Source organism: Piliocolobus tephrosceles, chromosome 16, assembly GCF_002776525.5.
Source record: "Piliocolobus tephrosceles isolate RC106 chromosome 16, ASM277652v3, whole genome shotgun sequence".
NCBI lineage: Eukaryota > Metazoa > Chordata > Mammalia > Primates > Cercopithecidae > Piliocolobus > Piliocolobus tephrosceles.
The window spans coordinates 35,052,734-35,075,282 of NC_045449.1; the positions used below are offsets into that span (position 1 = coordinate 35,052,734).

Here is a 22,549-nt window from a genome sequence, read left to right on the forward strand (position 1 = left end):
ATTCTAACAAAACTTGTTTAGCAGGCAGACAGATTGAAGCAGACCATGTTAAATTGAAAAAGTGATACTGCCACTCTTTAAGGATTGAGTGTAGAACTTTCACCACCACTAAATTACACAATGAATAAAAATACAAAACACATAATTCACAGACTATACCTCAGCATTAACAGTTTATATATATTATATAGATACTTTTATATCTGTCTAATATTTTTACAATCACCAGATACACCATCATTAAATACAAGTTACAGAAATATGTAGATACCATTAGTTAGAGGGTTACTTATTGCTTACGTCAGCAAGCAGCAAATAAGGGCACAGGATTTAAACTGAAGGGAACTACTTCCTATCACCAGTGGCGTTAAGATACAACACTGCATTTCACAAAGCACTGCTTTTTATCTAGTTTGTAGAACCAAGAGCAGCATATATCAGACCAATAACCACTATTTTAGTATGTATTATAGAATTTTAAAGGATTTACCTTACAAATGGTACCTAACTACTCTAAATATGCATGTTGTGAACAAATGAATAGTTGCTATTTTTTACAATATTGGTTTATAACGACCACACTAGAACTACTTTGCTTTATTTTCTAGAGAGCTAATGGCATGAGAAATGCGTTAACACTGCTGTGTAGTCGGACCTACAAAATCCACACCCTTAAAGATGGGTCTGTGTTTGTCCCAGTTTTACCCAGCCGTTTTCTTCCCCACTGAGAAAGCCTAGCGTGTGAAACTTTTTCCCTTTACCTTCTTTATTCTGATCAAAAGCATTACCAATAGACAACAACAGAAATTTTAAAAAGCTTTTTTTTTTTTACTTCACTAAGCACTTTGGACTATAATGTGTACCAATAGTCTGCTGCCTCTGTTTTCTTGTTTTCTTAGATAATTTGATTTGAAACTGACACTGCACCTGATGGGTTAACAAGATCTAGGCTTCAGAAAGTGACAGCTATGAGTGAGGACCATGTGTGGGGCAAAGCCTCAGAATGATGAAGGTTCCAGTGCTATAGTTGGGGCCATGTTGACTCCTTTTCAACCATTTGTCACAAACTTGAGGAGAAGAAATGACTTCAAAATCAAGAGAAAACAAATACTGAAAGTCTCTACTTACATCCAAATTTTTAAAAATAAAATCTGTAGATTAACAATATGATCATTGCTAAAGTGAAGCTGTTTTTGTCTATTTGATATAGCTCTACTGGTACCCAAAATATGCCAGTCATCTATGTCTTTAAAATTCAGGGATTTTCTGTTATGGGCCTGGGGAGCGTGTACTATCCTATAAACACATGATGAGGTGGGGGACACTTCTTAGCGAGAGCACTCACCCTTGTGAGTGAGCACTCCAGAGATGCCACCCGTGGGCATTGGCCGGGCTGGTCTGCAGTTGACTAGGGCAGGGTAACACCAAGACATTCCTGACTCTCAGAGGATCAGAGGCTGCTTCACTGAATGAATGAATCTGATAGTTTATTTGTTGTCTTTAGTTGACAACATGCTTCTGGCTTGAAACTGCAGAAATAGCAAAAAGACAGTTTCAAAATACCAAATACAATATTGAAATGAGAAGCACGTGTCCTCTCTCTGCGGTCTGAAGCTACATGTAAGCAGGACAATGATGTGTCTTCCAGTTACAACTAAACAGACCTGGCTGTCAGTCATCTGCATTCTCAGTGGCTTCTGGGCTCACTTCAGGCAATACTTTCAGCCTCCTTCATGCTGATTACTTCACTCCCTTGGGGGAAATAATTTTAGAGAAGATAAAAGTAGCATTTTTCATTCTCTAAAATCATTTATTTTATAGTGGTACATGCCTTTGCTGTCTGAACTAAAAAAAAGACAAAATACAGAAATGCTTTTGATTTTCTTTGTAAATGGCATTTTGACTCTATAGTGTATTTGTACCTGACATCATCTCCGTTAAATCAGTTTTATTCCTGAGATGAGGGTACAGTGGAAAACACATTAGCATCATAGATTAAAACCAGTTGACAGTGGTCTCCTAAAATGCTAAATAATAAAAATTCCACCAAAAGCACCATAACAGGTTATGAAACTCCCAAATAACTACAGCCCTAGGAAATATTTTTTAATTAAAAAAAGTTCATAGTCTTTTATGTTACAGGAAAAAAATCCATAAATCTTTCGGACTATAAACCGCCTCACAAGTCTGAGAATATGACACTTTTACACTGATTTACCACTTTCATTATTGTCAGTTAAAATCCATATGGCTTTTAGTCTTTCACCTACCCAAAAAGGTTAGGGGGCAGGGGGTTCCTTCATAGTGCCCAGGATTTTGAGGGACATTTCCCAACCAAATTTAATTTAGCATTAAATTTTCCATAGACATATTAGGCACATCAGACCAGATTTCAACCACATTGAGATTTCAACACTGTATATCCTGACTGAAATAACTAACTCGAAAGCCTCCACTAGTGACATGAAGGGATGGTGGGAAGGGGGTTTTATATAGGTGTCGAGACACATCACAGGGACCAGTGTGTAATTTTGCAAGTGAAACTGCCAATACTTTTTTTTAGATTGAAAACACTGTACTTTGAGTTTCCTAGAGATCTATTTACATTGAAGAATTGAGCCATCCATGGATTCATAATGAAGCACATATGTTTTAGAAATGTCTACCTTGTTTCTACTCTGATAGTGGTGTTTTTATTGGGGGAGACCTAGCTAACCTACTTGAAAGAAAAATTATTCTATTTTATAGCTCCAAGGAAGATCTGGGCATGGAATATCATGAGTCTTTCTGAGCTTCCTCATGTTTTCACTGTACCCTTTCCAACTATTTTGCCTCCATGGCAGAGAACTTCTTATCCTATTTCTCTTCCCACTTCCAGTAAGTGAGGACAGGCTAGTGCCTATTTTGTGGGAAGGCTCTTGAGCAGAGAGAAATGAATAAAACTTTGGATTAAACCTGAATCTGTGCCACTTCTTTGAGTAGTGGTGGCGTAAATGAGACAATCTAGAAACTCTCTTTCCCGGGAATTTGAACTGTTCATTTTCCAACCCTGAACAGACAAGAGACAAGCTCTCCATTCTGTATATCTGCTCCCCTGTTGAACCCAAATTGAAAGCAGTGGGAAGCTCTCCAGCACCACTCCATTCAGGCAATGATGACTGAACTGATTTTTTCTCCATCATTAACTCATTAATAAGATTGGCTTTCTTTGGTGCACCAGGACCAAACATTTCAACTGGTGGCAAAAACTGGGCACTGTGAGGTTTGCTTGCTTCTATTTGTGTGAGATCTAGGTAGCCTGGGTCTTCCAGCACGTTGATTTGGGACCCTGGGCTCAGACTAGTTCTATCAGTGAATGAATCCACACGCCCATCATAGCCTAGATCGGCTGGTGCTGAGCACTGGTGCTGAGGCCAAGGGCGTTTGCACTCTCCATGATTCTCCTTATCATCCCCACCATCTTCTTGCCCTCCTTGAAAAGAGTTCTCTGTCCAATCTGATTCCTCACTAACATTTACAGCTTTGTTCATGTCCCTCAGGAATACCACAATAACCGTGATGTTATCACTTGACCCAGCATCACGAGCTGATGCCACTAACTTGTGGGCAACCATGCTGCTGTCTCCGTTATTCTCTTTCAGGTGGTCGGACACAACTTTCACTGCCTCATCAGGGTTCACGGTGTCATAGAAGCCATCACAGGCCAGAATGAGGTAGTCTTCGGTCCCATCCAGAACAGTGGAGGCAGAATCTGCATCCCCACAGATATATGGCTTATGTTCAGCATCTCCTGCGGGAAGCAGAGTGTAGGGGCATCATTAGCCTTTGTTTTACCTTGCATGCTAAGAACGTTTATGACCAATGCCATGACTCTGATCACAACTTACTGGATTGTAAACTAAATTGACTGGAAAGAATTTATAAAATAGTTTTTGACAAGATACTTAAATCCTCTGGTAATCAGATCTGCTTACTCCTTACTCCCAGTTAAATAATTGCTAAGTTACTGGGCATAAGTCCTTACCTAGCTTAGACTCCGAATCTGCACCTCTGGCAATGATTTAGGCTTAGCTGAGTGTAACAACAATGTCAGATCTAAGTTGGTTGCTGTACTGAAAAATTCAGTACACTATGTAGGAAAACATGGTGGATTTAGTAGATATGTTCTTTTGCAGGTGGTTTTGATTTAGTTGAAATTTGAAAACAAGTTCACATTGAAAGAAACAAACCAAAGCTCTGATCATTCTCTTCATTAAATCATTTTTGTTCTATTCTTGTTTAGAAATCAATAAATAGCTTCATGCTGCGAGCACAAAGGAAGGTTTGAGTTACACGAGATTATATAAATCAAGTCTTAACTCTCTTAAGCCAGGAAGAGTTATGTGGCTGACCCAAGGCCTCACACATGGGAGCTGAATGCAGTTTTCTTGATTCCCAACCCACTTGGCTTTCTATTTTTTAATGGTGCTTTTACCTGTAACTTCTAAAGAACAGACAAAATGTATGGCCATTTTTCTCTCATATTTAGAGATTGCCATATTCTTTATATGGCTCTGATCATCACCCCACTTCTGTCTTTGTTACTGTGCATTTCCCCGCTTATTAACAACTGTGAGAATTCAAGGTCTTTCTGGGCCTTTCTGTCTTCCTTTTCTTGCTTAGCTCGTCCTGTCACAGAATGACATCTGAGCTGGTCCTGAAGGGTAAGTTAGTTATCACCAGGCAGAGAAGTTGTCTCAGTTGAGGGAACAGGATAAGCAAAGGCAGAGGTAACTGTTAGGGAGTAATGTGCAGTTGGAGAGTAGGGTGCTTGGGGTAGGAGTGAGACTGCAGACCTTGGGCCCACACTAAACTAAGTTTCTATCACCAGACTACTGAGATAATTGGTCATTTAGGATTTTCAGATCCAGAGCACTTCCAAATCCATTAATTGTTTACATTGATTATATTCCTTTAGGTGCTTTGTGAGAGCACAGCCAAAGGGTCCTTAGCCTATGAGGTAACTAGCTTAGGACTACAGCAAGGGACTCTCATTCACTTTTTTTTTTTTTTTTTTTTGAGGCAGGTTCTTACGCTGTCACCCAGGCTGGAGTGCAGTGGCACGATCAGGGCTCACTGCAGCCTCAATCTCCCAGGCTCAGGTGATCCACCTACTTCAGCCTCCCAAGTAGCTGGGACTACAGGCGCACACCACCACGCCCAGCTAATTTTTCTATTTTTTTTTTTTTTTTTTTTTTAGAGATAGGATCATGCTATCTTGCCCAGGCTGGTCTTGAACTCCTGGCCTCAAATGATCCATCTGCCCACCTTGGCCTCCCAAAGTGCTGGAATTACGGGCATGAGCCACCACACTCAGCTCTCATTCACTTTTTTTTTTTTTTTTTTTTTTGAGACAGAGTCTTGCTCTGTTGCCCAGCCTGGAGTGCAGTGGCACAATCTTGGCTCAATGCAGCCTCTGCCTCCCAGGTTCCAGCAGTTCTCCTGCCTCAGCCTCCTGGGTAGCTGGGATTATAGGCGTACACCACCACACCTGGCTAATTTTTGTATTTTTAGTAGAGACGGAGTTTCGCCATATTGGCCAGGCTGGTCTCGAACTCCTGATCTCAGTTGATATGCCTGCGTTGGCCTCCCAAAGTGCTGGGATTATAGGCGTGAGTCACCGCACCTGGCCTCTCATTCACTTCTTTACAAAAAAATAAAAACAAAACAACACAGGGTACTGAGCAATAATTCCTAGAGTAGGGTATCATAAATCATCATTACATAGTATTATAAAAACAAGAACCAAACTCCAGATATTTACAAAGGGCTTTACTGTACAGCAGTGGCATACTGCTGAGTGGTTAAGGACACCAGCACTAGAGTCAGACTGCCTCGGTCCAAATCCTAGCTCTTCTATTTGTCACCTACACAACTCTCATCAATTACTATCCTTTCCATTGCACTAAAACCAAACTTTTTGACTCAGGGAAGATTAAAATGAAGATAAACTCACTTGAGTGATCTGACTATATATTCATTATTTCTAGTATCTGGTATGGGTTCTCTGACCCAAGAAAGTTGGCCGGGCGCAGTGGCTCACGCCTGTAATCCCAGCACTTCGGGAGGCCAAGGCGGGAGGATACTTGAGGTCGGGAGTCCGAAGCCAGTCTGACCATCATGGTGAAACCTTGTCTCTACTAAAAATACAAAAATTAGCCAGGCCTGGTGGCGTGCATGTGAAGTCCCAGCTACTCAAGAGGCTGAGGCAGGAGAATCGTTTGAACTCAGGAGGCAGAGGTTGCAGTGAGCCCAGATTGCGCCATTGCACTCCAGCCTGGACGACAGAGGGAGACTGTCTCAAATTAAAAAAAAAGTTTCTTTCCAACATTTTACATTTCTGTTTAATCCTCAAATAGGCTAGAAAGCTCATTAGGAACTCTATGGATAACTGCTAGAACCAGTGTGGACACATGCCCTATCCAGCAGGTTGCATGATTAGATACACAGAGCAACAAATAATTACTTAATATAATTACCTGGGTTAGTATATCTATTAGGTAAGAAATTAGTCTTCGATGTTATAAACGTTCATTTCACTCCTTCCATTCACAAACATACAACCCTCTCATCTTACTCATATCTAGGCTCTTCTCCCTTCATTCATTCATTATTTTTATTTTTTTATTTTGAGACGGAGTCTCGCTCTGTCGCCCGGGCTAGAATGCAGTGGTACGATCTCAGCTCATTGCAACCTCCACCTCCTGGATTCAAGCGATTCTCCTGCCTCAGCCTCCCAAGTAGCTGGGATTACAGGCACGCACCACCATGCCCAGCTAATTTTTGTATTTTTAGTAGAGACGGGGTTTCACCATGTTGGTCAGGCTGGTCTTGAACTCCTGACCTTGTGATCCGTCCGCCTCGGCCTCCCAAAGTGCTGGGATTAGAGGCATGAGCCACCGTGCCCAGCCCTCATTGATTATTTCTTACAGGAGTCAAAACCATCTTTCCCAAGCATGCTTTTGATTTAGTCAACTTCACTTCTATGCTATGGTGCCTCCATAGCCTGTTAGAGCTCATCAAAACTCAATCTATTTAAGCAGAAAATGCAAAAATTTAAAAGAGATATTTAAAAATAAATAAATAAAATCCAACATGGATTCAGTGTCCTTCATCAATTTACTAAAGTTCCCATCCCCTACTCTACCTGATTATATGATTATCATCATTATTATTTTCTGAATTCCACCTCTAAAAATAAATGTGATCTGAGTCACACTGTTCCCAAAAATCTTGTTTTAGTGCTTCAATTAAAAGACTACTGCAACTGTTAGTTTGGAACAGAACATACAAAGATTTGCACAGAGAAAATGCTGCCAAAGTTCTGGCTTTTCACCTGCTCTACTGTTGGGTGTCACATTCATGACATTTCGCCCCCAAATTTGGTAGGAGGGCATGAATATCCATTTCATGGTAGAAATGGCAACATCCTTTTGTCTTCAGCCTCCTCTCTCCATATGTTAGGAAACATATCATGCTCTGTCAACTTTGGATCATAAGTCTGAAGGGCTCATGGGGAGAAACTGTTGAAAACCTTTTCATTTTTTAAGTATCATTTCTTTCCTGAGTAGAGCTGAACTCTGCCCAGGAGTCCTTTTTCTTGTCCTTTTGCAGGCCCCTATTTTATTCCATGTGGTTTCCAATTCTTTCTCAAATTCTTCAACTCCCTCATCCACTTAAGCTACTGGTTTTTGGTAAATGGCCTAATTTCCTACTTCAAAGACAAGTTGATCAGGCTTGAATTTTCTCAATTCCCCTCCCACTCCTGGCCACACACACTCTTTGTTTAATCTGTAGCGATTCCCCCATATCAGCTACCGTTTTCTCAGGGTAAGCAGTGTCCTTTTCCCGTCCTAACAGTGAGCCTGTGCTGCTGGTCCTGTCTCCCTAGGACTCTAGCTTCTCTCTCGTCTTCAATTTCTCCTCTACTTGCTGTCTTCCTTTTCCTACAAACATGCTTAAATCTAAAATCTCCTCATCCTAAAAATAGAAACAATAAAAGGGAACCCTTTCCTGAATCAGCTTTTGCCTTAAACCACCACACTATTTCCTTTCTCCCCTTCACCATCAAACTGCCCAAGAAATTAAATCTACACTTGCTCCTTTATGTTACTGCCTATTCCTGCGTGCCAGATTGTTTGTTGATTAGTAGGTTTTCCACCTACCAATCCGTCCCATCAGTTAAATTGATACCCTCCTCCATATCCCTTTTTAGCTCTCATCTCTGTAACAAACTCTATGAATGTCTCCCAGCCAGCCTGTTTCTACTCTAGCCCAACTTCCATACAAATATCTTTATAAATACAAATCTGATCCTGTGGCCCCTCTGCGTATTCACCTGGTAAAGTCCAGACTACTTAGCCTTGCACATAAGGCCCTTCGCAATCTGGCACCAACACTGCTAATCTCTTACCACTCCCATCTCTGCTCTAACCTTCTGTACTTGTTGTTTTTCCTAAAACATGCCATGCCCTTTCAAACCCCTGTGTATTTATGCTTCCCTCTACCTGTGTAGGGATTTCCTTCCCAGCACATTATCCTCCACATTCAACTCAAAAGTCACTCCATGTATGAAGTCTCCCTTATCCACTCTTAGATTATTTTTTATTATTAAAATAGAGATGAGGTCTCACTATGTTGCCCAGGTTGGTCTCAAAATCCTGGGCTCAAGCATTCCTCCCACCTTCGCCTCCCACAGTGCTGGCTGCCACACCCAGCCTTCTCTCTGAGATTGTCACTTATTAAGGGACATTCTTCCCATCTTTAGTTTTACCTTTTAGAAGAAGAGGCTGGTGTCCTCTAGTAAGTTAGTTCTGTAAAAGCATTAAAGATGATCCTCAGTCCTCTGACAAAGACAGGTCAGATAAGGCGAAACAGCTGTTTGGTTTGAGCTGTCAACCTAATTCACTGGCCACTCAAGCACTCATATAATGATTATTAATGTAAATTGGTTCCACAAATAGTATAGTCCTCTGGTTCAGTGATTTTCAGTCAAGGATAGCATTTGATGGGTGTTGGGTCCTGTTAAACCTACAATGTGCATGATAAAGACTTTTCCCCACCAAGAATAATAATAATAATTCCATAGAAGGATATATTTTAGAAATGAGAAATTTCCCCTTTTTGGCCTTATTCTAGAGTTCCTAATAACTCCCTCCAGTCTAAGGTCAAGCCAACTCTCAATTTTTCAGGAGGTATTTGTAGACTCTTTTAGCTCTCTATTTCTCTTTCAGCTTTCTGCTCATATTTGGGCCACTTCACAGCTTGCCAGCACCTTCCCAAAGAGTGGGAGGAACTCAAATCAGTGGTGAAAGCTAAATCCTTTCAGATTTTCTTCAGGTTCTGGAATTTTTTGATAATGATTAAATTTTGAGACTAGATGTAAATTTCAACCATGTCTAATTACTTCATTTCTTTAGGGAAGCAGAGATTAAAAGCTGCAGTATACATGTAATGTATGTATCACCCATATAGATATACATATTGATTTATTCTTTTTTTAAAAAACAGGAAGTGAAGTTAAGCCATGAAGCCTAAAATAATAAACCCAGGGCCCAAAGTGAGACAAAGATAGAAATAGCTTAATTCTTTGAACTAACACCCTTGCATTTTGTCCAGCCAACTTAGCTGTTTAATCTCTATGTTTTAGACTGAGTTTCATTGACTTTCCCCTTCTTTTGAAAAATTTAAGTCCCAGGGATATATGGTTCTTTGAAACCCCAGGGTTATCTGACAAATGACTGTATTCCACATCCAGAAAGTAGTTTTTATATAAAAAGCATGATGTTTTTCCTATCAACTTATTCTGTTATTTATGTCATTTTAAAATTCATTGAAATAATTTAGAGGCATAAACAAAATAAATATGGATAAAATATGGAGAAAGGCTTCCATTCTCTGGAAAATACTGATTTGACCCAAAATGCAATGAAATAAGAAACACTGTGATTTTTTGTTTTTGTTTTAAGACAGAATCTTTCTCCCTTGGCCCAGGCTGGAGTGCAGTGGCACAATCTTGGCTCACTGCAGCCTCAAACTCTTGGACTCAAGCAATCCTTCCGCCTCAGCCTCCTGTGTACTAGGACTACAGGCACAAGCCACTATGCCCAGCTTTTTTTTTTTTTGAGATGGAGTCTCGCTGTGTCGCCCAGGCTGGGGTGCAGTGGCGCGATCTTGACTGACTGCAAGCTCCGCCTCCCGGGTTCACACCATTCTCCTGCCTCAGCCTCCTGGGCAGCTGGGACTACAGGCATCTGCCACCACACCCAGCTAATATTTTGTATTTTTAGTAGAGATGGGGCTTCACCATGTTAGCCAGGATGGTCTCCATCTCCTGACCTCATGATCTGCCCACCTTGGCCTCCCAAAGTGCTGGGATTACAGGCGTGACCCACTGTGCCCTGCCTTTGTTGTTGTTGTTGTTGTTGTTGTTTTTTAAGAGATGAAGTCTTACTATGTTGCCCAGGCTGGTCTTGAACTCCTGGGCTCAAGTGGTCTGCCCGCTTCAACCTCCCACAATGCTGGGATTACAGGTGTGAGCCACTGTGCCTGCCCCAACTGTGGTTTGAAGCAGATTTGTGTACTAATGTTTAAAGGCTTCCATGAAATTTAAAATATATAGAAAGTAGGAAATTCTGCATTTCTTGATATGGTTCTCTTTCTTTTTTTGTTTGTTTGTTTTGTTTTGTTTTGTTTTTTGAGACAGAGTCTTGCACTGTCACCCAGGCTGGAGTGTAATGGTGCGATCTCCATTAGCCGCAACCTCTGCCTCCCAGGTTCAAGCAATTCTCCTGCCTCAGCCTCCCAAGTAGCTGGGATTACAGGTGCCCGCCACCATGCCCAGCTAATTTTTTGTATTTTTAATAGAGACAGGGTTTCACTATGTTGGCCAGGCTGGTCTTAAACTCCTGACTTCGTGATCCACCCGCCTCGGCCTCCCAAAGTGCTGGGATTACAGGCGTGAGTCACTGCGCCTGGCAGTTCTCTTTCAACAATGGAATTTAAGTATATAAATGTACAGTTTTAACTAAATCAAACAATTAAAAGAGACATCCAATTATTATTTTAAAGAATAGTAAGCATTCTGGTAATATAAATTATCTCAGGTTTCCTGTATCAGAGTTAATACAGGACAATGAACTAGAAGAGGACAGTTTGGGGAAACAAAAATTTGTTTTTCCTACCAATAGCTCTGGAGACTGACAGACTTCCATTCACCCTCCAGGCACCAAACCAGACTACGCAACCTCCAAGGGCCTCAATTCGCTGCTTTTCATCCTAAACAGCAATGCAATAAAAAGAAGCAAATAACTGGATTCAGGATTTATTCCTTCACTTTAACAGTAAACAACAGATATAATACTCATCAGCTCATGAAAAGATTCTCCTTGTTTCTCCATTGGAGGGTGAGCACAGTTGCTGATGTAATAGCAATAACTGCAATAATTAAGGGAATCCTGGCCAGGTGCAGTGGCTCACGCCTGTAATCCCAGTACTTCGGGAGACCGAAGTGGATGGATCACCTGAGGTCAGGAGTTCAAGACCATCCTGGCCAACATGGTGAAACCCCGTCTCTACTAAAAATACAAAAATTAGTTGGGCGTGGTGGCGCAAGCCTGTAGTCCCAGCTACTCAGGAGGCTGAGACAGGAGAATCACCTGAACCCAGGAGGCAGAGGTTGCAGTGAGCCAAGATCACGCCACTGCACTCCAGCCTGAGCAACAGACTGAGACTCCGTTTCAAAAAAATAAATAAATAGTAAGTGAATCCTAATCAATAACTAGAAAATCTAAAGTAATAACTAGAGCATGGGCTCTATTAAAACAGACCATACTTACTTCTCTGTCTGGTTTGTGTGGCTTCATTAGTTCAACAGCTTGACCCTTTCTCACAAGCATAACCTGGGAATCACCCACCCAGGCCACATGTAGCATGTTGCCTCTGATGAAAGTCACCACTCCTGTGGTCCCACATCTTAAGCTCTGAAAATAGTTTAAATAAAACTAGACTCAGTGAAAAGAGATAGATACAACATTCTTATTGAGAAGCAATTTATAATTAACATAAGCTTTTCAGCTGGGAGCTATACTATTAATAATGGAATTTCACACGTAGACAATAATTCATTGTCTCAATGCATTTTTATATGCATGTATGTATTTATATATATATGCACACATAAGTCCACCTGATCTGTGATATGCAGTGCGGGGATGATTATTAATTCTACTTTAAATACAGATAAGAAAACTAGGGCAGGTTACGTGACTTGCCCAAGGGCAGGTAACTATTAGTACATAAAACAGAATTGAAATTCTTTTTCCTCCCAGTCAAGCACCAAATCCTCTATACCAATCCTCAGAGTAAAAATGTCTATATTCTGCTCTCCATTTCATTACTGACATCATACTTGTTCAGTGGGAGAGTCCTAGCTGTACGAAATGATATATAAAACATATGATTGGTACACAACAGATGCTCTAATCTCTGGAAATTAAGCTAAGGAGCCAAGAGACAGCTTACGTTCCCTGGAGTACTAAGATGCTTATACCTTTAAAAAATATCCTCCCGACAGTATTTTTAGAGGCCTTTGCTTTTGGAACATTGCATAAAGAACTAACAGCCTGGAATTTCACTGCAGTAGCTACCACTGTACTTAAAGCTCTTGTTCCTACTATACGAAAATGACATCCCATTTGACATGAGTCACCACCAAATGAGCATGACTTTCTGTTACTAAGGACCTGGCCTAAATTAGAACCAATGCGTCAGGGGTGGTAAAAGGCCTCTTGTATCCAATGAGAAAAACAACTTCTCATTTCCCCTCTATAGGGAAAGTTTGTTATAAATCCTCACCCACCAATAAAATGTCTTCCCACACAGAATGTTCAAAAACTCAGCCCCCTAGAACACATGATAAACACACTTCAGTGCATATGCCCTGGAGAGAACAGGAGGCCGGGCTGCTTCACAACAGGAATAGCTGCTTTCTTCCCAGCGGTTAGTGGCACATGGAAGCATAAGAAGGAGGAAAGGGGCTGCTGAGACAAACCTAAATTATTCAGAACTATTGACAGAACTGAGAGACGCCAGGGTCATTGACAAAACAAATGAGGTAAACATGGTCAGAAAAAAAAAAAAAAACATAATTTTGAGAAGACAGAGGAAAAGAATAGAATAGAGGATAAAGAAGACAGAGTGATTCTCTTTGTTTCACATTGGTGATTACAGGTCACCTCTCAGGGGCCCGCTGTTGTCCTCAAATCAGATGATAAAAGCCCGCAGCTTCAAGAGAGGCAGAGCCAAGCAGAACACAGGTCCTCAAGAGACTGGGAGCTCAGAGGTCAAGAGCAGCTTTATTCTCCAGCACCACCTCTTTGTGTGGACTCTACTGGTTACTGTTGGATTTGCATATTAATCCAAACTTAGGGGAGGGGAGAGATTAAGAATAATTCTCTTTCTTAATACCAAATAGGTCTGAATTATTGTTTCATTAATTCCAAGCCCCATTATTGCTTGTAGCATAACTATGCTATCAAAAAAATGGATTAAATGATTACCCTGATCTCTCCAAGCCCATTTTAAAAAGAGTTAATGTGCCGGGCACAGTGGCTCACGCCTGTAATCCCAGCACTTTGGGAGGCCGAGGCGGGTGGATCACGAGGTCAGGAGATTGAGACCATCCTGGCTAACATGGTGAAACCCTGTCTCTACTAAAAATACAAAAAATTAGCCGGGCGTGGTGGTGCGCGCCTGTAGTCCCAGTTACTCGGGAGGCTGAGGCAGGAGAATGGTGTGAACCCAGGAGGCGGAGCTTGCAGTGAGCCAAGATCACGCCATTGCACTCCAGCCTGGGCCACAGAGCGAGACTCCATCTCAAAAAAAAAAAAAAAAATTAACTCTTTTTTTTTTTTTTTGACTTAAACATTAACTCTTTTTTAAGTCACAGTGCAGGAGTCTTATTTTTTGTCTATCTACTTCTGTAATTACTTTTAAAAATTAAAAATTATTTTCTTTCTATTCATCCCTAGTTAAAAATTCAATATAGAACACTGTAGTTAATTATGTACCAATACCCAGAACACTAATTAGTTGTTTTTTTTTTTTTTTTTTTTACTTTTAGACCTTAATATAGAGTCCTTGCCATTTATTCAAAGTAAAAAAACTTAGGTCTGATTAACCTTCGCAATGTAGGACATGAGCTCTGACTTTTTTCCCTATTAAGAGAAAAATCAGCTCAAGGATCATTTAAGGATTCACCCTTTCCAAGCAAATTTTCCCTCAAGAGATACACAGCAAAACACTGCCTACCCATTTAGAACCAAATGTATGGAAGTAATCCCAGTTTCTGTTTCTTTTTTAGACCATTGTTTTATTCACCATATCCAGATCTTGTCAGCAAGAGTCTGCTTAGAGAGATGGTCCTGGTGTGAACCTGACAGGCAATGGTGAATAAAAGAAAGATGAAACTCACCTGCCAAATCCAGCAATTATTACAGAAATGAATCCAGAAAATTACAGCTTGAGAGTTTCTATACAGTACATCATTGTACCCCTTGAAACTATTCCTAAGGAGGGAATTAGAACTACAACAGAATCCAATACTATGAGTGAAGAATACAATTTGGATAATGTCTGCCCAGAAAGAGAAAATCTAAATAGCCTTTTAACCACACAGACCAAATTGAACTCAGCTAGTGCATTTCTAGCTGGAATTTATGAGAAAGGGGCATACCTCCCTGGCTGCTTTCTGCACAAACCGCTCATCAGTGACCCGGAAGGCCCTGCACAGGGCCTCAGCAGGATCATGGGGGAACATCTCCTGGCGGACTAAGTTAACGTGGAGGTGAATGGAGGCATAAATAGCAGCATCTACTCCCCCATGGCCATCAAACACTGCAAAGTAAGCTTGTTCTTCCTGGTCCTGTCAACAGAAACACAGAACAGTTAAGGGAGTTGGGTACAGCATGATTCAAATGAACCCATCTCCTGGCATCATTGTTGCCCATCCTTTCTCCTCCACTGCATTTGTCATTTGGAATAATGAGACTAAATGTTTTCCTTCTCTAACATGCCTGATCAACTGCTGAAATACCTATAATATTAGGGCATCTGTGTTTACACACCAGAACACTGGAACACGTCATGCCCAATTAGTTCAAGCTGAAGTGCCCTCTCTCCGTGAAAGTTGTTGTCTTGTACCATGGAAACCACCCACGTACATTTGCTTCAAAATTGCTGTTACAAGTTGGGGGAGGGGGAATAGGTAGGGTATGAGAAGGAATTGAACAAAAGCAGCTCCAGATTGAGTGATTTTTTTCAAAATGAAAGTGCTTTAATAGCAAAATTAGAACCTGAGAACAATAGAAAATATCTGGTCTTCTGACACAAGGCCAGTTAAATTCAAGTTTAAAATATATAAAGATATGAAAGCATAAACATACTTCTAAACTATAATACCTTCCTCATAAATCATTCCCAGTCACACTGCATTCTCACCATAAATAGCACAGCATCTCTAAACTAGTTTACCAAACTTGAACCACATCAGATGCTCAAATGTCCTGTGTGGCTGACCACTTTGCCTCACCCCATGGTCTAAGATTTTAGTTTCACATTTCCTTGCAAAGGCAACTGCCAGAGGAGGATCTTCCAGCCCTGTGCTTTGTCTTGACAAAAGAAGCCTAATCATAAGATTCCGCATCAACAATTAAGCAGTTTGCTGCTTTATCATCTGCTCAAGTGTTTAAATCTCAGATCTGTCTCACTTATAAGATCTGCGACGCACTGAACTCGCACTGAGTCCTGAGCTCCCTTCAGGCAACAGTATGTAATAATTTTCATTTGCAAGTCTTTTGACTTCTTTTTCCTAGGCTCTAAGAGCCTTAGAAGAGTCCAGGCCTGTCATTGATTCTTAAGCGAATCACGTAGTTTTCTCATCTGTTAGGCAGGGATGAGTTGCTGTCTCATGGGGATTTGGAAGGGCTACTAAAATAACAAGTATATCTGCACTTCGAAAGAGTTATTTTTATTTATTTATTTTTAGAATCAGGGTCCCACTTTGTCACCCAGGCTAGGGTAGAGTGGCATGATCACAGATCATTGTAACCTCGAATTCCTGGGCTCAAAAGATCATCCCGCCTCAGCCTCCCAAGTAGCTGGGATTACAGGCAACAGCCACTGCGCCCGGCTGAAAAAGTTACTTTTAAAAGGGTATATTACATTCACAAAAGTACCAAATATAAATGTTCATAGAATAGTAACCAAAATATTATGAAACCTGTCTCTAACACACACATTACAATTAGTTCATTTAGCAACTTTAATGCCATTAAGAAAGGATTAAACAACTCTCTAGAAATAATACAGGCCGGGCGCGGTGGCTCACACGTGTAATTCCAGCACTTTGGGAGGCCGAGGCTGGCAGATCCACAAAGTCAAGAGATCAAGACCAGCCTGGCCAACATAGTGAAACCCCTTCTCTACTAAAAATACAAAAATTAGCTGAGTGTGGTGGCAACATGCCTGTACTCCCAGCTACTCGGGAGGCTGAGGCAGGAGAATCTCTTGAACCCGGGAGGCGGAGGTTGCAGTGAGCCGAGATCGCGCCACTTCACTCCAGCCTGATGACAGAGCGAGTGAGACTCCGTCTCAAAAAAAAAAAAAAATAGAAATAATCCTGACAGGTAGTATTTCTATCTCTACTAAAGCAGTACTCATTTTTAAATAATTTGAAATAGCACCAGAAGAAACAAAAGGAAGCCAAATGAATTTCTTTAAAAAATAAAAAAGTATAGCTTCTTTTTAAAAAAACAAAAAACATTCACTGATGTTTTTCATATTATAATAATGTATGATAATTTAGACTAATAACAAAGGAAAATCACCAATAATTCCACTATACACAGATAACCAGTCTTCTCTATCTCTCTCTATATAATACATATATATATAAATGAAATTAGGATCAGAATGTGCATGATATTTTATAGCCTACTTTTTGTCTTTTTTAAATTTTTTTTATTTTTTTTATTTTTTATTTTTTGAGACGGGGTCTCGCTCTGTCACCCAGGCTGGAGTGCGGTAGTGCAATCTCAGCTCGCTGCAAGCTCTGCCTCACAGGTTCACACCATTCTCCTGCCTCAGCTTCCCAAGTAGTTGGGACTACAGGTGCCCACCACCATGCCCGGCTAATTTTTTGTATTTTCAGTAGAGATGGGGTTTCACCATGTTAGCCAGGATGGTCTTGATCTCCTGACCTCGTGCTCCACCCACCTTGGCCTCCCAAAGTGCTGGGATTACAGGCGTGAGCCACCACGCCTGGCCTGTCATTTTTATTATTGGTATTTCCTCATCTCACAAAGATTTACTTAAAGACATTGTTATAAATGGCTTAAAATATGCATCTTATATGAGCATATCATAGTTATTCCCTTTCATGATTTAGATAATTTTCAATTTATTATGAACAATGTTGTAAAAACATTTATATCAAACAAAACATATGCCTAAGACTTTTCTGTATTTCTATTTTCTCATAATAAAGAATTAAAAGTGAAATGACTAGATCAAAGAGTGTGAAAATTTATTAGGTTCTAAATATGTGTTGCCATATTGCTCCCACAATCTGTTTCACTATAGCAAGGTGCTCCTTTCTGAATTAAGTCCTCTGGGTTAATTTTGAAATTAGGAGGCAAAATAGAAACCAATCAAGTCAACAAACAACAATAATGCCCTCAAATATGAGTATAATCTTCAAGTAGGTATAGTGATATAAGGATTGTTTATCACACAATCCTTCTGGGTTACATTTGCATGGCCATGTTACTAGAAACAAAGACATCAGTTGATCTATCTTTATAATATAAGCACCAGTTACCAACCTGCCATCATTGCTGATTAGACCTTGACAGTAAGCTAAAATTTAAATTTAGCTGCTAAATAGAGGAAATATTGTGCTTTGTATAAATTACTACATTGTAATTTTTAAGTTATGGACTTGAGTGAAGAAAAGAGGCAAGTGACAGGCAAAGGAAACAAACCTACTTCTGTTTGCATTAACATAATACATTTAATAGAAAAAGAAAAAGATAACAAGAAAATAGTTATTAAGCTGCCAAGGCTCATATGGATCCAATTTGTCAGATACAGAGATTCATGAAATATAATTTCAGCTACTTTCCTATCTCAGAGACCAAGATTTTAAAAAGAAAATCACATGAAATAAACTGCATCAGTCTTAAATCTTCCTTTTGTGTTTGTGTTGCTTCAGCAACATAGTAATGTGAGAACTTAATACACCATTTGATTATACTATAGAAATAGTTTGGGTTTTTTTGTTTGGTTTTTTACAAAACAGCTTCATTGAGATGTAATTTTTTTAATTGTTTTTTCTTTTCTCTTCTTTTTTTTTTTTTTTTTAAGAGACAGTCTCACTATGTCTATCACCCAGGCTGGTCTCAAACTCCTGGTCTCAAGCAATCCTCCCGCTGCCGCATCAGCCTCCCAAAGTGCTAGGATTATAGGCGTGAGCTACCGCACCCAGCCTAATCGTTTTCTTTTTTGCTTATATGTTTATAGAATAGCTCTGGAAAGTGACACAAAAGACTACCTTGCCTCCATGGAAGGGAACTGAGTACCTGGGAGGCAAGGATAAGAGAGACATTTTTATTTTCCCAGTTTTGAACCATGTGAATGCATTACCTATTCAAAAGAACATAAAATAGTTCCTTTTCTGTTGCAAATTTGTGCCACTTTGCATTTAGCGCTACTCTAATCTACCAAAGATACAATTAGAAATATATCAGAAGTTTTCCTTTTCTAATAGGACCATGAAGGTGTTTGTTTTGTCTTTAAAATCTCACTGACTCTCCGGAAGTGCCCTTTACCTCTAGGTTGAAGAGCATATTAAAGTCAGGAATGCAGACATGTTTGTCCTCCATTTTCCTGCGCATGTTTTTGATGGCATGGATTGATGTCTCATAATAAAGCTGGGGTCTCCTGCGGAGGGGGAAGTCTTTCACCCAGCTGCAGCAAATCTCGTGTAGTTTGCTGAAGACAGAACGGGCCAATTTCACTGTCTCAATCTCTGTGAAAGAAACACAGAAACCCCCAATGAAGAGCCTTGTAAAACTGCTTTTCACTTCTCTACTTGGTAAAGACAGAAGTAGGTCACCTTAGTCAAGTTCCTCCTTAATAGAAGAAATTCATCCTTCTCAAGAAAAATGAAATGCTGCTTCTGAAGAGAGAAAACCACAACCTATCTAGTAGAAAATCATCAGCCTGCAGCTGCCACTAAATATTCTTATGTCATGAGGAGAAAACCTTTGGCCAGGGCTGGACCTATTCCTGGCTTGATTTCTTCCAGCTGGAGAAGTGCTTTCACCACACTGCTCCCTAGTTGCCAGCACTGGTTCCTTTTTGGTTGTTTGCTATGGTTATCACCAGGAGAGCCAAGCCTCCTATGCTTAGAAAAATAAGCAGTGATTAACACTACTTCCATAGTCCAATTAGCTGGATAAATACAGTGTTTATTGAAATATGGAAGGCCTATGAAAACAGCCCACTAACTACAGAAATAAGAAGGGTGTATGTTGCTTACCATTTGTCTTTGTCCTCTTTCTCCCTGACTTCTTCCTTTTTTTTTTTTTTTTTTTTTTTTTTTGAGACGGAGTCTTGCTCTGTCGCCCGGGCTGGAGTGCAGTGGCCGGATCTCAGCTCACTGCAAGCTCCGCCTCCCGGGTTTACGCCATTCTCCTGCCTCAGCCTCCCGAGTAGCTGGGACTACAGGCGCCCGCCACCTCGCCCGGCTAGTTTTTTGTATTTTTAGTAGAGACGGGGTTTCACCGGGTTAGCCAGGATGGTCTTGATCTCCTGACCTCGTGATCCGCCCATCTCGGCCTCCCAAAGTACTGGGATTACAGGCTTGAGCCACCGCGCCCAGCCCCTGACTTCTTCCTTTACATCCAATTCCTTTTTCTCCTATAAATGATCATTTGTAACTGAATTGTGTATATGTATATATTTTTAATTATTATTACTATTATTATTATTATTATTTTTGAGACAGAGTCTTGCTCTTGTTGCCCAGGCTGGAATGCAATGGCGCTCTCTCTCAGCTCGCTGCAACCTCCGCCTCTCAGGTTCAAGTGCCTCAGCCTCCCGAGTAGCTGGGATTACAGGTGCCTGCCATCATGCCTGGCTAATTTTTTGTATTTTTAGTAGAGTCGGGGTTTCACCATGTTGGCCAGGCTGGTCTTGAACTCCTGACCTCAGGTGATCCACCCGCCTTGGCCTCCCAAAGTGCTGGGATTACAGGCGTGAGCCACCATGTCCGGCCTGTTTCTTCTGTTTGATATATTTGTTTATTAAAGTTTTAGGCCATAGTTTAAATAGTTTAGCCAATAGGTTAGCAAATGAGCTAAAACTTTTATACGACTCTAAGGAAAATATACTTAAACTCTGTCTATGTGTGTGATCCTAGATAGAAAAAGACAGAGCAGCCAGAGGAGCAATACTAACAATACTAATACTAAGGCTTAGGTCTCTTGACCCTAAGCCTACCGCTTCACCTATGTTTCCCACTTCACCTATTGGGTAGAATTGGCGAGCTGACTTCTGAGGTAGACATATACCCTCAGTAGATGGACAGATGTGTAAGCCTTTTAAGCAACACTGAATGATACTGAAGAGATTGTATTTCCTATCACTGAACCTTCCACTCAAGTTGTCCTCCACTTAAGTTGAGCTACGGAAATAACCAAAGAGAGATTAGGTTTTCTCAGGCCAGTATTTTAGAAGTTCCTCCTACATCTCAGGTGAAAAAAAAAAAAAAAATTGAACTTAAATTTTCTTTTTACTGAACTAAATCAGATATAGCTTGACAGCCTGAGAAAATAAGTGCCAGATGGCAATGGCTACACATGCCTCCTCCAATCTAGAATACAAATCCCAAAGAAGAGAGAGACTATATGTTCTAGAACAGCCTGGGACCTGGACTCCCAACTTGATTCTCAGTACTGTCTTTGCCTTAATCTGTGACTACACTTACCTCTTTTCTTATTCAAAATTATTTTTTGTTTGTTTTTTTGTTTTTTTGTTTTTTTGTTTTGGTTTGTTTTTTTCAAAATTATTTTTCAAATGACTATATTAAAAAAGCTGACCTCAAATTTTTGTCCTTTTTTTCCTCATTAACATAGCACAGGGTAGTAAATCCTGTCTTGTGGTTTTGTCTTTTATTTTATTTTTATTTTTTACTTTTTCTGAGACAGAGTCTTGCTCTGTGGTCCAGGCTAGAGAGCAGTGGCGCAATCTTGGCTGACTGCAATCTCCACTTCCTGGGCTCAAGCCATTCTCCTGCCTCAGCCTCTTGAGTAGCTGGGATTACAGGCGCCCGCCAACACGCCTGGCTAATTTTTTAATTTTTTTTTTTTTTGAGACGGAGTCTCCCTCCATCACCCAGGCTGGAGTGCAGTGGCGGGATCTTGGCTCACTGTAAGCTCCGCCTCCCGGGTTCACGCCATTCTCCTGCCTCAGCCTCCCAAGTAGCTGGGACTACAGGCGCCGCCACCGCGCCCGGCTAATATTTTGCGTTTTTAGTAGAGACAAGTTTTCACCATGTTGGCCAGGATGGTCTCCAACTGGATGGCCTCGAACTCCTGACCTCGTGATCCACCTGCCTCGGCCTCCCAAAGTGCTAGGATTACAGGTGTGAGCCACTGCGCCTGGCCAATTTTTTTTTTTTTTTTTTTTTGAGACAGAGTTTAACTCTTGTCACCTAGGCTGGAGTGCAATGGCGCATTCTCAGCTCCCTGCAACCTCCGCCTCTCAGGTTCAAGCGATTCTCCTGCCTCAGCCTCCCAAGTAACTGGAATTACACGCACCCGCCACACTCAGCTAATTTTGTTGTATTTTTAATAGAGATGGGGTTTCACCATATTGCCCAGGCTAGTCTTGAACTCCTGATCTCAGGTGATCCAACTACCTCAGCCTCCCAAAGTGCTGGGATTACAGACATGAGTCACCATGCCCGGCCTTTTTTTTTTTTTTTTTTTTTGAGACTGAGTCTCGCTCTGTCGCCCAGGCTGGAGTGCAGTGGCCGGATCTCAGCTCACTGCAAGCTCCGCCTCCTGGGTTTATGCCATTCTCCTGCCTCAGCCTCCCGAGCAGCTGGGACTACAGGTGCCCGCCACCTCACCTGGCTAGTTTTTTGTATTTTTTAGTAGAGACGGGGTTTCACCGTGTTAGCCAGGATGGTCTCGATCTCCTGACTTTGTGATCCGCCCGTCTCGGCCTCCCAAAGTGCTGGGATTACAGGCTTGAGCCACTGCGCCCGGCCTTTTCTTTTCTTTTCTTTTTTTTTTTTTTCAAATAAGAGGGTCTCTCTCTGTTGCCCAGGCTGGAGTGGGGTGATGCAATCACAGCTCACTGCAGCCTCAAATTCCTGGGATCAAGCAATCCTTCTGCTTCAGCCTCTCAAGTAGCTGGGATCACAGGTACATGCCACCATGCC

General features: G+C 41.0%; 2 protein-coding genes across 4 annotated transcripts in view; one reads left to right on the forward strand and one right to left on the reverse strand.

Moving 5' to 3' along the window:
- The window catches only part of TRIM37 (tripartite motif containing 37), a 129,764-nt gene extending 128,594 nt beyond the window's left edge, over positions 1 to 1,170 (forward strand). For 2 of the 3 annotated variants that reach the window (XM_026456738.1, XM_023204629.2), the window contains one exon: positions 900 to 1,170. In XM_026456738.1, coding sequence (XP_026312523.1) covers positions 900 to 913 — 14 coding nt within the window. In that variant the 3' untranslated portion in view covers positions 914 to 1,170. The remainder of the gene's footprint in view (positions 1 to 899) is intronic. The other variant, XM_023204630.2, reaches the window with a different exon arrangement.
- Positions 819 to 22,549, reverse strand: part of PPM1E (protein phosphatase, Mg2+/Mn2+ dependent 1E) — a gene marked incomplete at its 5' end in the record, with an annotated part of 103,912 nt that continues 82,181 nt past the window's right edge. Inside the window, 5 exons of the mRNA XM_023204632.1 lie at positions 819 to 3,790; positions 11,223 to 11,316; positions 11,877 to 12,020; positions 14,774 to 14,962; positions 18,927 to 19,126. Coding sequence (XP_023060400.1) covers positions 2,733 to 3,790; positions 11,223 to 11,316; positions 11,877 to 12,020; positions 14,774 to 14,962; positions 18,927 to 19,126 — 1,685 coding nt within the window. The remainder of the gene's footprint in view (positions 3,791 to 11,222; positions 11,317 to 11,876; positions 12,021 to 14,773; positions 14,963 to 18,926; positions 19,127 to 22,549) is intronic.